We start from the raw sequence: 16616 nt of genomic DNA, 5'->3' as shown, positions 1-16616 counted from the left end.
TAAATGATGAGGGATCCCGATCATCTCCTCTGCCCACTTGTGAGAGGTGGAAGCTCGCGTCGCTGATCGCCAGCCTCCTTGTTGTGTTGTGATCTTTCCCCCGGACCCCCCTGTGGGAGGATGGCTGCAGGCGGGCGCGGGGACCACCTCAGGCTTTTACGCACGGCGTCCTGTCTCTCCAGGTTTATGCAATCCGACGCAGTGTCGCCCGCGGGCTGATCCCATCCTCCTCCGCCGGCTCCAGATGATGTGAAGTGATCCTGACCAGCACCAGGCCCCAGTGTTTCTGTGGAAGATGCCCAGGCCTCGTGTTCGACACCACAGCGTGAGGGTGCTGTCATCGCACAGCAGGCTCCGGGCCATGCGCTAATCGGACAGACGAAGAAGGGGGGGGGGATCTCTGGGTTATTACGGTGTTATAAGCGGAAGGGGGGAGACACCACACCATCTCAGGCACCATGTCGAAAGTTGTCAGCAGCAAGGAGAAGAAATCCTTCAGCAAGAAGCTGTTCCGGAGGAGCTCGGTGCGCTCCGTGGGCAGCTTCATGAACCGAGTCCTCCGGACACTGTCCACCCTGTCCCACTTCAGCACCGACGAGCAGGCCGCCGAGGACGACAAGGACGACTCCAGCCTCCTGCCGAGCACCACCGGGGGGTCGGTGCCGTCCGACGACAGCGACTGCGGGGGGTTCCCCTTCGGCGACAAGGTGCCCGGGGTGGCCGGGCTCAAGAACCACGGCAACACCTGCTTCATGAACGCGATCCTCCAGTGCCTGAGCAACACGGAGCTGTTCGCCGAGTACCTGGCCCTGGAGCAGTTCCGAGGGGCGGAGACGAGCAGCAACAGCGGGGACAAGGCCAAGCCCAACGGGGTGCTGGTGCTGAGGAGGGCCGGCCAGCAGCAGCAGCAGCAGGACTCCGGGGAGGTGACGGAGCAGCTGTCCGGCCTGGTGCGGGCTCTCTGGACCTTTGAGTACACACCTCAGCACAGCAGGGACTTCAAGGTAGGACGGGTGTGGTGGTGTCAAAGCAGTGGCGGAGCTGGGATGGTTCTGAATCAGGGGCCACACTTTAGACAGAGGGGCCAGTTATAAGTGGCCCTGAAGGTTCCCGGTTCGAATCCCGGGTCAGACAGGGTGTTCCTCCACCTCTCACCCAATGTCAGCTCCCCCTTTGACCCTCAAATATATACATATAGAGAGGTATAGATAATGGTTGGATGGCCCAGTAGCCTTTTCTAGACACAAACTCCAGGGAATGTCCGCAGAGTGGAGTTCGGACTTTCCACGGAGTTTGACCAATGCAGTGTCCTCTGCTCAGACTCATTCACAACACCGCAGAAATCTCTGGAGCTGAATATATACGTAATGTAACGTATATATTCAGCGAAACATAACGTATATATTCCGCGGTGGAGATCATGTGTTTTTGTTTACAACACAATAAACATGGGTCGGCCCTTTATTTATTCAAAGTTTTGCGTCATGTGTAGGAATGTTCTTCAACACGCACACTGGATCGCCATGAAACCTCTGGAGAATTTCCTGCCGTCTGGAGAATGTCAGGACATTATCTTAAGTTTGGTCTGTGTCTGAAACTAGTTTAAGTTCACGTTTAAGTCTTGTGCTTGTTTGTTGTTAGTTCTGTAGCTTTGAGCACATTCACACATTATTTACTGTATGTTGAAAATCGCTACTTGTTCAAGCACATAATAGACTTTAATAAAACTTAGAAAATGAATTCTAGACAAATGATCACATTCATTGTTCATGTCTAATAAATTACTAGTTTATGAAAAAAAAGAGACTTTACTGACAGGATAGGGGCAATTCAGGGGGCAATTCGATTTCATGTAGGGCCCCCCTGCCCCCACCCCTGGATCTGCCCCTGTCCAAAAAAAGTAGATACAATGTATGCAGTATAGGGATACAAGGATCAATGATGCATATAGAGTCAAACTGCACACATTTCAGTGCTTTATTCTAAAAGTACATTTACAGATCAGAATAAGTCTGATTTTAAATAGAGGAAGATTTAAAAAAAAAAAACTAAAAAGAAAGTTAGACGAGTCTTGATTTCTGACATTTACTGATGTTTGTCACAATCAGGATCCAGATATTCATTATATTCAATTGAATCCATTGTCTCACTTGAAAGTCTGAACAGTAAAGTAAAGACACCAAAGTTAAGAATGCTACAAATAACACTATTGGATACAGAAGCACCTCAATCCCAGGTTGTATCTTTTGCTGTAAAACCCTGATGTGTGTTGTGAAGGGAGGAGATCACAGTGAGCTATTTGCCAAATAAATGTTTGCAGAAAAGTATTTTCACTGACAAAACCAAATGCAGATAAATATCTGAACTTGGTGTATTAAACATCCTGTTCTTTCTTCGTCTGTCAGAATAATTGCAGACGGGGTAAGATGAAGTGATTAAGTACCAACCAGACTGACCGGTTTGCCAACAAGCGTCTATTTACTTAAATGTTTTATATGAAAAAAAACAAAAAACAAGAAGGTCTCTTTCTTCTGTCAGTTTCTATGGAGCCACAGCTCAGCTTATGTAATATTTGTGCTTATGATCAGGCTTTTTTTTTAGGAGAATAAATCCAAGAGGGAAAGACAAAGTCAGTGTTTTTAGACCAAACACTCGTTTATTTAAAATTCCCTTTGAGCTCATCTGAGCGTTGAATCATCAAGCTGAGCTCTTCTCGTTATTTACTGTTTGAAACGTCTGTCAAACGCTCGCCAGCTTCTGCTCCAGCCTCGCTTCAACCTCTTCAACCTGGAAACGCTGCTCGTCACGATCACAACACGGATATATTTTTTTGTGCCTGTGTCTTTTTCTGTCTCCTTCAGAATCTCAAAATACACGATAGAGAGAACCTAAATTGGACAGGGCCGCATTTCTCGTTCTCCGCTGTGTTTCTATTTCCGTCCATTTTTTTTTTCCTACCTTGGTTGCCAGCCAGAGAACAAACTGTCTGATTGGATATAGATTGTTCTGTTCACAGTGAGAGGCCTTGAATATGTTTAACTGAGTGGGGAAACAAAGTGCAGCTGCAGTCTATATCAGGCACATTTATTCAATTTAGAATAGAAACGAGGAATTTTAAGTATATACAAATGAATGTTTTTTCTTATAGTTTGTGAGGGCGTGCAGCTGAATATTTACAGATGTTCTCTTTATAAACAGAAAAAATACGGATGGACTGAAAGTGATTCCTTTCTCACTTGCAAAAATTAGATGTATCTTTCAGTCGTCTACATCAAAACCATAAATGCAGCTTCTCCTGGTTTGTGCACTTCCCAGCCTTTGCATGTGACTTGCTTGTGCCTCTTGCCTCTGACCACAATCTGAGCCTAAACTGAGAGCACTCAAAGATCATTAGGGAGACGTATCCGGTCAAATAATAACAACAACAACAACACTGTGTCTTGGAATCCATTTTTCTTTCTCAAGAAATTGCTCTGAGCATCTGGATGTTGTGCAGCATCCCAACTGCCCCTGAGCAGAATCTACACAAACTCTCCTAGATGATTTGCGATACTTAATGTCATGTAGTAATAATGGGTTGAATCCTATTTGTGCCAATATACTACATAAATTATTGATCACAGATTCGAAAGGAATTGATTTTTTACAATTGGATACAGTAGAAAACGTTACAATTTCCCCCTTTGCCTAAACAGTTTTCTTTGGATTTAAGTATTTCTACCCTGTTGTTTTTTGCATTAGAGACAAACCCTTTCATGTGATCTTAAAAATCCCTCAGTCTTAAAATCTCCCGTAACATAATTTCCCATCTTCATATTTTCAAATCAGTGTGGATTTTCTTATCCATGTACCGTAAATCGCCTGGTAATCCCTCCCTAGACACAATAATCCCTTGGAAACACATTAAATTGTAAATTATAACATGAAAGAAAACACCTCTCTTTTTATTTCTAGTTTATTATAGAATGCCACACTGCAAAATCAATTTGATGGAACAGTCTGAAATATCAAAGATATATTATAATGAACATGCAATAACATAGTTGCTATAGAAATACATTAATCTCTATTTTGTTACTTCATCCGAGTTCAGTAACACTATAAATATTTGTTGCATGAATCTTTTGTGTTATCTTTTTTTTGTCATTTACACTGCTTGTATTTATTAAACGTCTTTTATTCATCAGGAACATTGAGAGGATCAGTAACTGCATGACAGGGATTCTTAGGATGCGCTATTTTTTATCGAGTTGTTTCAAAGAGATGCAGACGCTTAAAACAAAACATTATTGATCTGTGTTTTCTTTTTTGCCTTAAACCCGTCTCATGAAAGACCTTGCTGTGGTGTAGCCTCAGACGGACGGCTCGCTCTGTGTTTGCGTCACACTTTGTCAGAAATGCTGAGGCTGCCTCTCTGATGCCTTGAGAGGAGAAAGAAAGACCCCTGGGAGAAGCTGGGAAGACGCACAGAACTTGGATCTTTGACCTTGTGTGACATTCGATATCCGGTTAGCAGGGGTGACTTTATATCCGCCGAGCACACACTGTTTTCATCGCTGGTCCCTAATGGTCAGTGGGGCGGTTAATCTGTCGATTTCCAGCCCTGGGTCCTGGTTTTAAAAAGCTTCTCCGCGCCTGCCTCTCAAAGAGCCCCACCACCTCCGCTGACCTTTAGGATTGTGCTGATCGTCAACCCGGTCAAACGCACTGAATATTTTATGATCAGGCAATGTCGAGAAGAAAGCCTCGGCTGCACCATGTGAAATCGTCTCTGTGGTTTGGAGCGATGTGCTGAAATTTGATTTGTTTTTTTGTGTGCTGCAGAATGTTGTGTCCAAGAGTGCCCTTCAGTTCAGAGGTAACTCCCAGCACGACGCCCAGGAATTCCTCCTTTGGCTGCTGGACAGAGTTCACGAAGACCTCAATCATATCGTGCACCCTGACATCAGACCTCCTCGGAAGGTAAACAGCAACACAGGCCAGTGAAGGCTAATGTATGCTCAGTACTGGAAAATAAAATCAAGATTTCTGGATATATTTTTAATGTTTTGACCCCTTCTGTGTTTTCCACTGTTACAATATAGTGAATGGTGTTGTTATTTAACATGCATTACATTGTGCGTGTTTGTCAACTAACTCTTGTTTGTTATATGTGCAGCCTCCAGTGGAAGAAGAAAATCCCCCTGAAGGATCTCCACTACCAGCACCTGGCTCTTTTGTACAGGAGTTGTTTCAGGCACAATACAGGTGACATTTTAAAGTCGCTGGAATACGTATACGATCCGTTTAGACCAAATGTAAATACACATTTATTACCAGCGTTCATACATGTTTATTATGTGAAAATCAATGCACAACATTTACAAGGAATCAAACAAAGATGCGTCTTCCAAGACAATAAGTGATTAACATATAACACAATATTATGAAATATTCTAAACCTTCCTTTCGTTAATTTCCAAATGGCCGTCTTCAGACAACAGGATATTTTATCCACTACATGTACTAATGTATAGCACAAATCAAATTACTACATTACACTACATTATCATAACCAGCCTACCACAGGAAATGGAAGTTACATTTAAAATGTTCCTCTTATTTCCACTAATTGAAAAGGAAATCCTCCAATATCTTGGTTCATGTGCTACGTGTTGCTAGTTAGAAGAAGGTTGATATCACTCTGATGTAGATGGATAATAAACATTCTGAGTCGATTAAATTCATAAAAAATCTCAATCTATTTTTCTAAACATCAAATTTCCTTTGTTGTGATGCCAGAGGTTCTATTTGTTTTCCATGTTTTTGTACACAATTCAGTTCTGAAGGAAGTGTTTTAAAAAAGGAAGCCAGCAGCTGGTTTTGTTTAGCTTGGGAACAGGAAACAGGAAATCTGACTTTTTCTACAAGTAACAAAATCCCCCTCCCAGCAGATATCAAAGTCGCTTACATGATGTATTATGTTTTTTTGATCTGTTGCAAATGTAATTTGTCATGCCACATTGTGTTTATTTTTTCACAATGGGAAGTAACACAGAGCAAGGCTAGCTGGGTCCCCCCTTTCCAGTCTTTATGCTAAGCTATGCTAATCGACTGCTTATATTTTCTGTATGTACATACATGTCATAGGTATACATCTTCTCCTCTAACTCTCAGCAATAAAATGATTGAGTTCACTTTCCAAAACTTTCAACTAATTATTATTAATTATTAATTATAATTAATTAACCACTTATTCACTAACAGTTCTGGGACATGTCTCTGTGCAGGTCGTCTCTGACCTGCCCTCACTGCCAGAAACAGAGCAACACCTTCGATCCTTTCCTCTGCATCTCACTGCCAATCCCGGTACCTCACACACGGTAAGCCGGCTCTGCATCCACTTTATACGAGTAGGGAAATATCTGTCAGACGAAAAAAACAAACATCCAAAAATGCGAGGAGACGTGATGTATTCTGGACGTAGAATTAAAAAGAGTGTCAACCCTGGATTAGCAAAAACCCAGGAGAGATGTGACAGGAGGGAGCTAAAATTAGGAGATGCCATGGACCTTTGAAACATCAGTCCTGCCGCGGTTATGGAACAGCCAATTAATTTCAATGTGTCTGTGTTGCAGGCCGCTGTATGTGACAGTGGTGTACCAAGGAAAGTGCTCCCACTGTATGAGAGTCGGGGTGGCGGTGCCGCTCTCCGGCACCGTGTCCAGGCTGAGACAAGCTGTGGCCCAAGAGACCAAAATCCCTGCGCAACAGGTGCTGCCACGTTGGGAAACTTTTTTTAATGCATTAAAATTAAGAGGATTAAAGTTCTTTGAGGAAATTGGATGGAAGTGTTTGCCATGAGAGAATTCAGCGGGTTGATTTGTTTTTTAATGGGAGACGAGAATTATCTCAGTTGATTTGAGCCACCGTTTTATAATTAACACCAAGTAAACATGTCAATCTTCTATGTTTCAGAATAAAGTCTCTTTATTAATAACTTGCTGCTTTTAACTGCCGCAAATTCTAATCAAATGAATGAACCTAATGTCACCCGTCTCTGTTCAGATCGCCCTCACTGAAATGTACTTCGACGGCTTCCATCGCTCCTTCTGCGACGACGACGACGACCTGGAGATCATTCAGGAGAGCGACTCCATCTTTGCCTTTGAGACACCGGAGCTCTTCAGACCCGAGCAGATCCGCTCCAAGAGAAGCGGTACAACATCCTGTTTACATCCCCCCCCCTCCCCTTCCCCAGTCAGAAATCAGTTTCTCTGTCTCATTACGGTCGTGGGAGTGGAGGGTATAGGTTAGAACTGGCCATATATTGGAGAAACGCCCGGTTCAGGAAGCTGCCACACACACACTCTGACCTGCACGTTGGATTGAGTCACCCAGCAGTGTGGGTGGTTTTCACCCACACTGATTTTTGGAGAGTTTGTAACTTTCACTTGTTCATTTCAGGGAGCCCACATGCAAATCTGAACCAGAACAACTTGAAGTACGGCACAGACAACAACAGGATTCCCACGCAAATACAAGAGCCGACGACACCCCCGGCGAGTCCTAACAAGAACAGCGGGCAGGTGGAGAAGATCGTCCTGCTGGTGTGTAACAGAGCCTGCGCTGGACAGCAAGGACGCAGGTATGATCTAATATCAGGGGCTGACCCCGACCTAATTCACTTATGGGATATGGAGCTGACATGACTGGAGTCTACAGGCACATGACTGGAGTCTACAGGCACATATTTTAATGAATCATAAACATGTAATAATGCAATTATAACCCCATTGTCAAAATGTTGGCGTACAAATGCATTAATTAGTCAGTAATTATACAGTTCCTCTAAGACATCCAGTCGCCCCCATTATCTTATTACTTTTGAACTCATGTATAGAAATCTACCGAAAGCTGACGATGCATTGTTGTGCACTTGATTTGTTCAAGGAGTCCCCATGGTAATTTGCCCTCCTACACTTATCTATAAATGAGCAACGGACTTAACCTACAGTTCACACTAGAAACCATATTTACATTTACTAAGCCTGGAATGTCATTTAGATGTCACCAAAGATCTGCTCATAAATACCCCCCCTAAACATCCCTGATCCGTGAATTGTTTTCTAAAAAATCAACGGAAAAAACCCTTTCTTACAATATGGCCGGATTGTGGTAATCCGTGTGGTGAAGTTTTTGCGTAATCCTGCTAACAAACAAACAAACAAATATACAAAGTAATAAAATACTTTGGAACACAAATTTAAATTGAATACATTTTATATAATAATAGTAATTCAAAAAAACCCTCACTGCTTTTGTTTCCCTGCAGGTTTGGAAATCCATTCATTCTGTATTTAGAGCGAACTGTGACCTGGGACGTTCTTCAGAAAGAGATCCTGGAGAAGATGCGTCACATTTTGCGACCAGGAGCCTTTGTGCAGGTTCAAACTCCCAACCTGCTTTCTACACCCTTTGATTATGTTTTATTTCTTTAGCAATCTTGTAAATGGGTTATATTTGATCATGTCTCATCCCTGGTGGTCTTTAGGTGGGGCCCTTCACGTTACGTGTGGTGGGCGTGGTTGGAATCACGTATCTCTTGCCTCAGGAGGAACAGCCACTCTGCCATCCCTCTGTGGAGAGGTAATACCACTTTTTACCACAAGGGAGAAGTGTTGCCTCAGTTGAGTAGTTGTTACATAAAATCCTGCACTGTGTTCAAACCACTTAAAATGGATTGAATAGTTACAGTATGTAGTCCTACTCTTCAGTGCTTGTTTGGTGTATCAGACTTTAGATTTCCATTTCCATTTATTATATTATATTGTACTAGGTTAGTTTTTTCTTCATCATGGCCTATGGAAGCCATTTCAGATCAAAATGCATATTTGATTTCAAAACACACTTTCCAACAATTCATAAAAGAGGCTTGTAGTTGGGATCTCCAGTGGAATATTACTCCAGTGTATCTTTCAATTGCTCTGTACAGTTTTATTATTTTAACTAAGTGTATAAAATGTTATGGGTAATTCTCTCAATGTTATATTATTTAACAGGGCGTACAAGTCCTGCGGGCCTGGAGGACCACCTCATGTCAAGATTGTGGTTGAATGGGACAAGGAGACAAAAGACTAGTAAGTGAAACACACCCACTTCACTAAGCTCCTGGCAGATGTTTGTTGCTTCCGGAATTCTGTGTGATCCCTCTGTGACTTGTGCCGCGCTGTGTCTGCAGTCTCTTCAAAAGAACCGAGGACGAATACATCCCGGACGCTGAGAGTGTGCGTCAGGTGAAGGAGCAGCACCTGCAGCCTCAGACCTGCTCGCTCGCCCAGTGCTTTCAGCTCTACACCAAAGAGGAACAGGTAGCCTGAGACGTGGGGCGATGGGGTCTTTAGTAGTTTGGATATTATCAAAGACAGGGAAAAAATATGTGGCTTGATTTAGGCAGATGACTCCATCTCCTGTGAAAAGAGACGGGTTCTAAAATGTTTCTATTGTACTGGAGTAATCAAGATCAGGTTATTCCAACAATTCTCTCTCCATATATATGAACTTGAAGTTTTCAACTTGCAGCTCAAGCACGTTCACCTTTTCTTATTAGTTATTTCCAGGTTTCCCTCCTTTTCCCAGTTTTGTTTCGCATACAATTACATTGTGCTTGTTTTAGCCCCTATGAAGTTTCCAGATGGATTTTTTGATTCGATTTCAAAAGATATGTATCATATAATCTTGTTTATTGTGGGACAAAAACAAGGGTTTTCAGATATAAGCAGTCATCAGAGTGAGGGACAGTATAAGACATGATCGTCTATATATAAACGAAGAGGTCTAGAAACCAATCAGCAAAGACAGTGTATGATTGTTTGGTGAGTTATATCTCTGCCATATTTACGTTTGGCCCTATTAGTTTTCAATGTTTTTTTGCTGTATATTTTTTTATTTTTAAAATCTATTTTAAGAAGGGTTAGGGTTAGAAAGAGGGAATGCTGAGGACATGCAGCAAAAGGCCCAGTCATCTCTGTTTAGAATTAGAAATAAAAGTTGCTTACATTTACAATGTAGGGGCACCCGCTCTAGGTGTGCTGAGATTCAGAGATTCTATGGTTCTAAAAATTTGAAAGAGCTGAGCTTTCATGACACAAAAACAAGACCAGAGAACATGAGGTAGACTTTATAATCGTTACTCTTTAATAACTGATGTTCTCCACATTTCAGCTGGCTCCGGATGACGCGTGGCGATGTCCACACTGTAAGCAGCTTCAGCAGGGCAGCATCAAGCTCAGTCTGTGGACCCTGCCAGACATCCTCATACTCCACCTGAAGCGCTTCAGACAGGTAGTGAGACACAATGCATTTTTACATTTCTGTACGAGGTGCTTGTAGAAGAACTTGCTGTGGAATTCAACGCTGTGAACGTTGTTGTGTTCCTCAGGATGCAGATCGACGGATGAAGATGCAGAACATGGTGAAGTTCCCGCTCACCGGTATGGACATGGCACCCCACATGGTAAAGAGGAGCCAGAGCAGCTGGAGCCTCCCCTCCCACTGGTCACCATGGCGACGGCCCTATGGGATGGGTCGTGATCCGGAGGATTTCCTCTATGACCTGTACGCGGTGTGTAACCACCACGGGACCATGCAGGGAGGTCATTACACAGGTAACAGAGCCCCATGACACACACCACCGGTTACAGACGTCCCTATATGGTTATTGTATTAAAGATATAATATGTAGCAATTCTTCATTAAAATATATTTAAAAAATACCTATTTTATATATTTTTTGACATGTGCACTTACCCAAAGAGAATCCTCAAATGTTATTTAAGGTAATAGGAAGTTTAATTTCAAACCCAAACTTTTAGATCCAACAAATGCACTTGTGCTTTGCCTGTCTCTAGTACGACTTCTGGATCAAATGATGAACACTGTTAGCCAGTTAACTAGTTAACCAATGGACTAATTAGGCTCGCTTACCTTCCTTGTACCTTAAACTGGTTTGTTTTTTATAAAACCTTCACAATATATTTATCATATCTTATTTATATGTGTCTTGTAGCTCACTGTAAGAACTCCATCGACGGACAGTGGTACTGCTTTGATGATAGTGACGTTCATCCCATGTCTGAAGATGAGGTCTGCAAGCAGACTGCTTACATCTTGTTCTATCAAAGACGAGCCACTATTCCATCCTGGTCTGCCAACAGCTCTGTGGGAGGTAACTTTTATTGATATGAGGCTCGACACTGCCTCTCAAACAGTATATTTTTGGGTTTTGTCAATGGGATGAATTGCAGATGTTCAGCCACTCTCTGTTTGGGACTTAAGGTTCCACCAGTTCTTCGTTGTGTGAGCACTGGATTAGTCGGCTGATGGGCAGCCGTCCCCCCAGCCAAGCCTCATCTGGTTCCTCCAGACGCACCTCATTGGCCTCCCTCTCTGAATCCGCTGAGTTTACTGCTGAACGGAGCGAGGACGATGGTGAGGGAGACTTATGATATTTCTCGGAGGATTTCATCAATGTTTTTCTTTGAGAGTCTAACATTTGTCTGTGTCTCTCTACAAAGCAGGCCTATCGAGCCGCCCAGCAGTGAGAGGCATGCAGAGGCAAACCTTCACCTCGAGATCTTCCATCGCCAGTCCGTTGGTTCTCAGTGAAAATGGCACTAAACCATCCTGGTCCCACTCTGCTAAGCTCCAGCTTCGTTCCAACTCTCCCTCACGCTTCTCCCTGGAGTCCCACTCCTCCTCCCCAACTCTGGATGTGATAGGAGAGGTTGTTGATAGCCAGCTATCAACCCCCTGCTACACTGGATCGCCTAAGCCGGACAGACTGTCAGGGTGCAAGTTGGCCCTTGCAGCTTCGGATAGTAATCCTGGCAGTAAGAGGTTGATAGAGCAGCTTCACTCCAAGGCTGTGATTCAGGCGGAGCAGAGGAGCTCCATCCAGGCTGGGGATAACAACAACATAGTCACTCCTGCTGAGCCAGTTAGTCCTCGACATGGGGCAGCTGCTAAAGAGCCGAAACAAAGAAACGGGGCTGCAGATAGCACAGGTGGTAAAAGGACCTCAGCAAAGACTGGGTTAGAGAGTGAAAGGAGTCCCAAGAAGCGTCCCACCACCTCCTCAACATCGTCCAGCTCTTGCTCTCCTGCTTCCCCGGCCATTGACAAGTCACCGTCTCGAACACAGAAGGGTGTAGCATCAGCATCAAACCCCAAGGACAAGAGTGATGGACCCCCTAAAACTAGCAAGGCTGGTTCCTCGAAAACAGCAACGCCCTCCAAAAAAGGGTCCTCTCAAAACCCAGACGCATTACATCCAGACTCTGCCCAACAGAGGAAGGGTGGTCCTCCAGGAGCGCAAAGCTCACATCCTCCGAGAAGGGCATCACCTAGAGGTGGTGGCGAGAAAAGCACCGCCTCTGCAAGGACTAGAGCAGCAGAAAGGAGTGCAAGCCGTGATTCCTCACGGCCCAATGCAGTTTCGGAGAGAAAGGTCAGCCACGGAGGACCTCCCTCCAGGTCAAGTGCCGCTAGTAGAGCGGAGGGCAGGCCGGGTCGGGCTTCGGAGAACAGGGAGGTGGCCCCTAACTCTAGCAGTAGCTCCTCTGTGACTAGTCTCAGATCCTCGAGCGTTGGCGTCTCGTCTTCGAGCTCAGCACCACCATTAAGGGGACCTCGTATAAACAGTAAGACGGAGGACAAAGGTCTGTCCTTCTTCAAAACTGCTCTGAGGCCCAAGGAGACCCGTAAGTCAGCTGATGGTGGAAAATCAGGGACAGCAGAGGCTAAAGGAAGTCCAGAGGAAAGTGTTGGTGATGCAGCTAAAGAAGGAGGCCAACATGCAGCAAGCAGGAAATCTCAGAATGGGGCTTCAGAGGCCCCGAGTAACGTGACAACAGCCAAAGACAAGGAATCCTCGAAGGCATCTGCCGCAGCCAAGCATTCACTGCTGCCCTCTACAAAGTCCAAGCTTTCTGGAGCGGAAACGACAACCCAGTCCTCCGCCAATGCAAAGGACCTTTCAAAGAAGGAGCCTGTTAAAAAGACAATGCAGTCCAGGAAGATCCCCATCAACTCTACACAATCCAGCCAGAGGTCCAAGTGATGTTGCATCGAAGACTCGATAACAATTTCTCAAGTGCAGCTCCGAGGTGTTTTAACCATCAAACTAGACCTGAGTGTCTGACCAACATCTTTAAAGCACCTGTAGCTTTTCAGTGGTTACTGAATACCAGCTGCCATACTGGACGCGTACTGTCCACATTGTTAAATAGTTATTTAGGAATGGATTTTAACAAAGCACTTTGTATGGATTGCATTGATTTTGAGGAATATTCTAATGTATTGTAAATAAGCATGGACTCCACATGTATTGAAATGATTGCCTTGCTCTGTCTGTAGCATAGTTGGGAGATGTACATCTCAGTAGGAGGTGAAAATAAAGGTGACTTTGCACAAGATGGAAAGCAAATATACTGTAAAAGGTAGCGGGATACTTTTGAGAACTGTCAAACATGGACCACTCAGTCACCAAAGGAAGTTTACTGGCAATTTTTAACATGCAGATGCAGTGAAATGCTGAATTATTTCCAAAAATAACATATAGCTCTCCTTCAATATCGAGACCCATATGTCAACAACAAACATCAGTGCCTCAGATAATCATAGTGTAGTATTTAACCTAAATTCTATAACTGCAGGTGTAGAACGATTTATAATTCAATTTTAATATTTACTTAGCACTGAAAATGTTATTTCAAGTAAAACACAATTTAGCCTATTTAACCTGAACTGCTGTTTACATATGCTCCTCGGTGTAGTAATTGTGCAACAGCCTTTAAGGAGATGGGGAAGAAGAGGGGGGAGTCTGTCATGGAGGTGCAGGAATGAAGCATGTGTCGTTGGTGTTTAATGTCTGGAGACCTGGGTTTTTGTAATGACTCTTCAATGTTTTGTGTTTGATTTAGCAGTGATAACCTGTTAACTCCCACCCCACCCCCCTAAGACGAGCTCCCCCCACCCGTCACCACCTCTGCCCTCCAGCTGCTGATGCCACCACTTACCGGCGGTTGCCCATGCTCCTCATGGGGACCAGCATCTTCAGACTGCCAGACATCTCCAAACATTCCTCTCAGATGAACACAGGGTTTATGTAAAAACAACAACGGCAACAACAAAAAAAAAGCCACTACACGCTAAGACGACATATTCATAGACAGCTGTGTTTTGCCTTGGTTGAACACCACACATGTACGTAGAACATTTACGATGCGTTTTTAGTCAGCCCCTCCCCCTCCCCACCCCCACCCTCAGTTCTCTGTCTTTCACGTGTGACATCGCAGCTTGCGCACATCTCTACCTTGCATCGAAACGCATAGATAAACACTGAATGCACTGAGAAAAAAATAAATAAAACACACCTGTCACGAAGTATACGACCGTTGTTGCATGCTGAAATTGCTTATGCATGCACTTAACTATGCAAGCAGATTCTTGCTGATGCCCACACTGAGTATGTAGACGTGCTACTCTTGGATGTGTATATATTTCTAACTGTATATTTTTCCAAATGCCAGCATCAGAGAGCATGTTGAGGCATACTTTATTAAAGCTTTGTTTGCACATTTCTTCAACAGTTAATATACATTTTTGTATGAATGATAAGTATTGCTCATTCACCCTCTCAAAGTAAATCAACGCATTTGCAAAGTAACGTTTTCTGTACTGTGTTCCTTCGTCTCACGTTTTTACCTCGACGTCTTTTAAAAGGCAATTTTTTAAAAATGTTTTTTGCTGCAATTTACGACTTTTGGTGTAACTCTCATCTTCGCGTCTTTTACCAGCTTCAACTGTAAGAGCTAGGAAACTAAAATGACGCGTTCAAAGGACACCACTAGTGTACTGTGCATGCCCTGATGTGTGGCTTGTTCTTTTGTTCTAAATATATATTACGTTTTTTCAATGTAGGCCGGGACAGTTTAAAACAAAATGCTGCCATTTTATCCCTTATTCGTCTGTTTTTGTCTTAAAAAATCCCCCAAATTTACGATGTGCAATATTTTCTCAACCATCTGAAGTTGTCTTGATTTTCCTTTTTGGTACGATCCAACCTCAGACCTACTTACAATACCACAATAGATAGATGTTAATACCTTTAATGAAGTACTGTAAATCACAATATCTTGAGTTTTTCACTGTGAAAAGATTGCACTGTAAGGCTTCATCGAATGATTTTTCGTCCCACAGATACAGATACACAAATAGTAGTTATGGTTATATAAATATCACAGCTATAGATCAAGTGAATGTCACATTCAAGGAGGAGAGTGCGATTCTAAGCCAGAGCAGCTGGACTGTAAACTGCTTCATAGAGCCTTCTGGCACACGGTGCAGAATAAATCTAAATGTTAACTTCAGTGCCTGGTGGCTACAGTGAGTTGAAACTGTGCTATTACAGCCAATACATGCAGTAAATGAACTGACTTATGTTTGTCACATCCACTTTAAGTGAAACCTTGCAGGTGCTGGCTATAAGAGAGGGATGTATAAATATGGTGAGGTGCTATGAGGAGTTATTTATTTTCACAAATGCATGAGAGCAAATTTTTTCTTTTTATTCTTTTTTTCCCATTCATATTCTGTGATATAATGTAATTCTGACCTGTGGTATGTTCATCATGTTTTTTGGGGAGTAGCAGTGTGTGCTGGCATTAATTTGGCAACGCAAGACAAACGACAGCAGAATCTAATCATGTCATGAAAATAAAATTTTGTTGACATATGAAGTATGTAGTTCTGGGTGATTTGATGGGTTTTTTTGACGGCAGGTTTTTTTGTGCAGCTACTCTTTGTTCCACATGGTGGCGCTCAGTGTTTGCCTGAGAAGCCCCAGTTGAAACAGAAATAAAATAATTTGGGGAATGAGGCTGAGCTCAACCTGAATTAGCTGTTAAATGCCCTTCAGTACGAACTTGTGGGTTAACTGAGATGTATGGTAGCATCGTATCTAACAGTGACACTGAGGGAGAGGATTTAATATTAAACTACCGGCACCATAATTTATTTAGAGCTGATTCAATTGTGCTTTTATTAGTTTGGCCCAAGGCTGAGCGTATTAAGAATTAATGTGGCCTCTTTGTCTTTCTGTTCTTGTAATTTTGAATAACAGTCATCAGTTTTGGGAATTGCATTTTCACCCTCTCACTTCTCAGTTGCCGTATTGAAATTGTGAAAATCACCTTTGGTGTGATGGGGCTGCAACATGCGTCTCTTAGCAGCAGCAGGGAAGACACAGTGTTGTTTATTTCATTAGGAATTGAGCGTTTGTCTCTATTCCACAGTAAAATGCACGGATGTGTACTTAATATGCATGTATGAGTGTGATTAGAAAATTCGCAGACTCCAACCAGAACCATTCTGTGCGGATGCCAGGCTTCTCCTCTGCTCGAATCAATAATCATTTGCCAATTGTATCAGTTCCAAAAGAACATAATTATCAAGACGTCAGTGGAGTATTCAGCAACTTTTGTGACATTACCCTCCTTGACTCCTCAACACGATGCATCTGACATGCTGAATTTCTTCACTTTTTTTAGCTCTTGCTACATTGATGTGTTTGATGC

General features: G+C 43.2%; 1 protein-coding gene across 1 annotated transcript; it reads left to right on the top strand.

The window, feature by feature from the left end:
• The first annotated feature begins 458 nt into the window (after positions 1-458).
• Positions 459-13099, top strand: LOC133028004 (ubiquitin carboxyl-terminal hydrolase 31-like). Its single transcript, XM_061095195.1, has 16 exons — positions 459-1004; positions 4825-4962; positions 5159-5247; positions 6270-6362; positions 6618-6753; positions 7048-7198; positions 7447-7627; positions 8315-8426; positions 8534-8628; positions 9042-9119; positions 9221-9350; positions 10204-10323; positions 10421-10646; positions 11048-11206; positions 11317-11469; positions 11559-13099. The coding sequence occupies exons 1-16, from the start codon at positions 459-461 to the stop codon at positions 13097-13099; spliced, it is 3948 nt and encodes a 1315-aa protein (XP_060951178.1).
• Positions 13100-16616: the final 3517 nt, after the last annotated feature.

Source organism: Limanda limanda, chromosome 21 (assembly GCF_963576545.1).
Source record: "Limanda limanda chromosome 21, fLimLim1.1, whole genome shotgun sequence".
NCBI classification, from domain to species: domain Eukaryota; kingdom Metazoa; phylum Chordata; class Actinopteri; order Pleuronectiformes; family Pleuronectidae; genus Limanda; species Limanda limanda.
Note: the sequence above shows the minus strand (reverse complement) of the source record. Positions and strands in the feature narration are given on the sequence as shown.

Bases quoted from the DNA above. Each gene is read 5' to 3' on its own strand.
- LOC133028004 (XM_061095195.1), top strand. From the start codon at position 459: ATGTCGAAAGTTGTCAGCAGCAAGGAGAAGAAATCCTTCAGCAAGAAG. The intron at 10,647-11,047 runs GTAACAGAGCCC...TGTGTCTTGTAG, and splicing joins GCAGGGAGGTCATTACACAG to CTCACTGTAAGAACTCCATC. The intron at 11,470-11,558 runs GTGAGGGAGACT...TCTACAAAGCAG, and splicing joins TGAACGGAGCGAGGACGATG to GCCTATCGAGCCGCCCAGCA.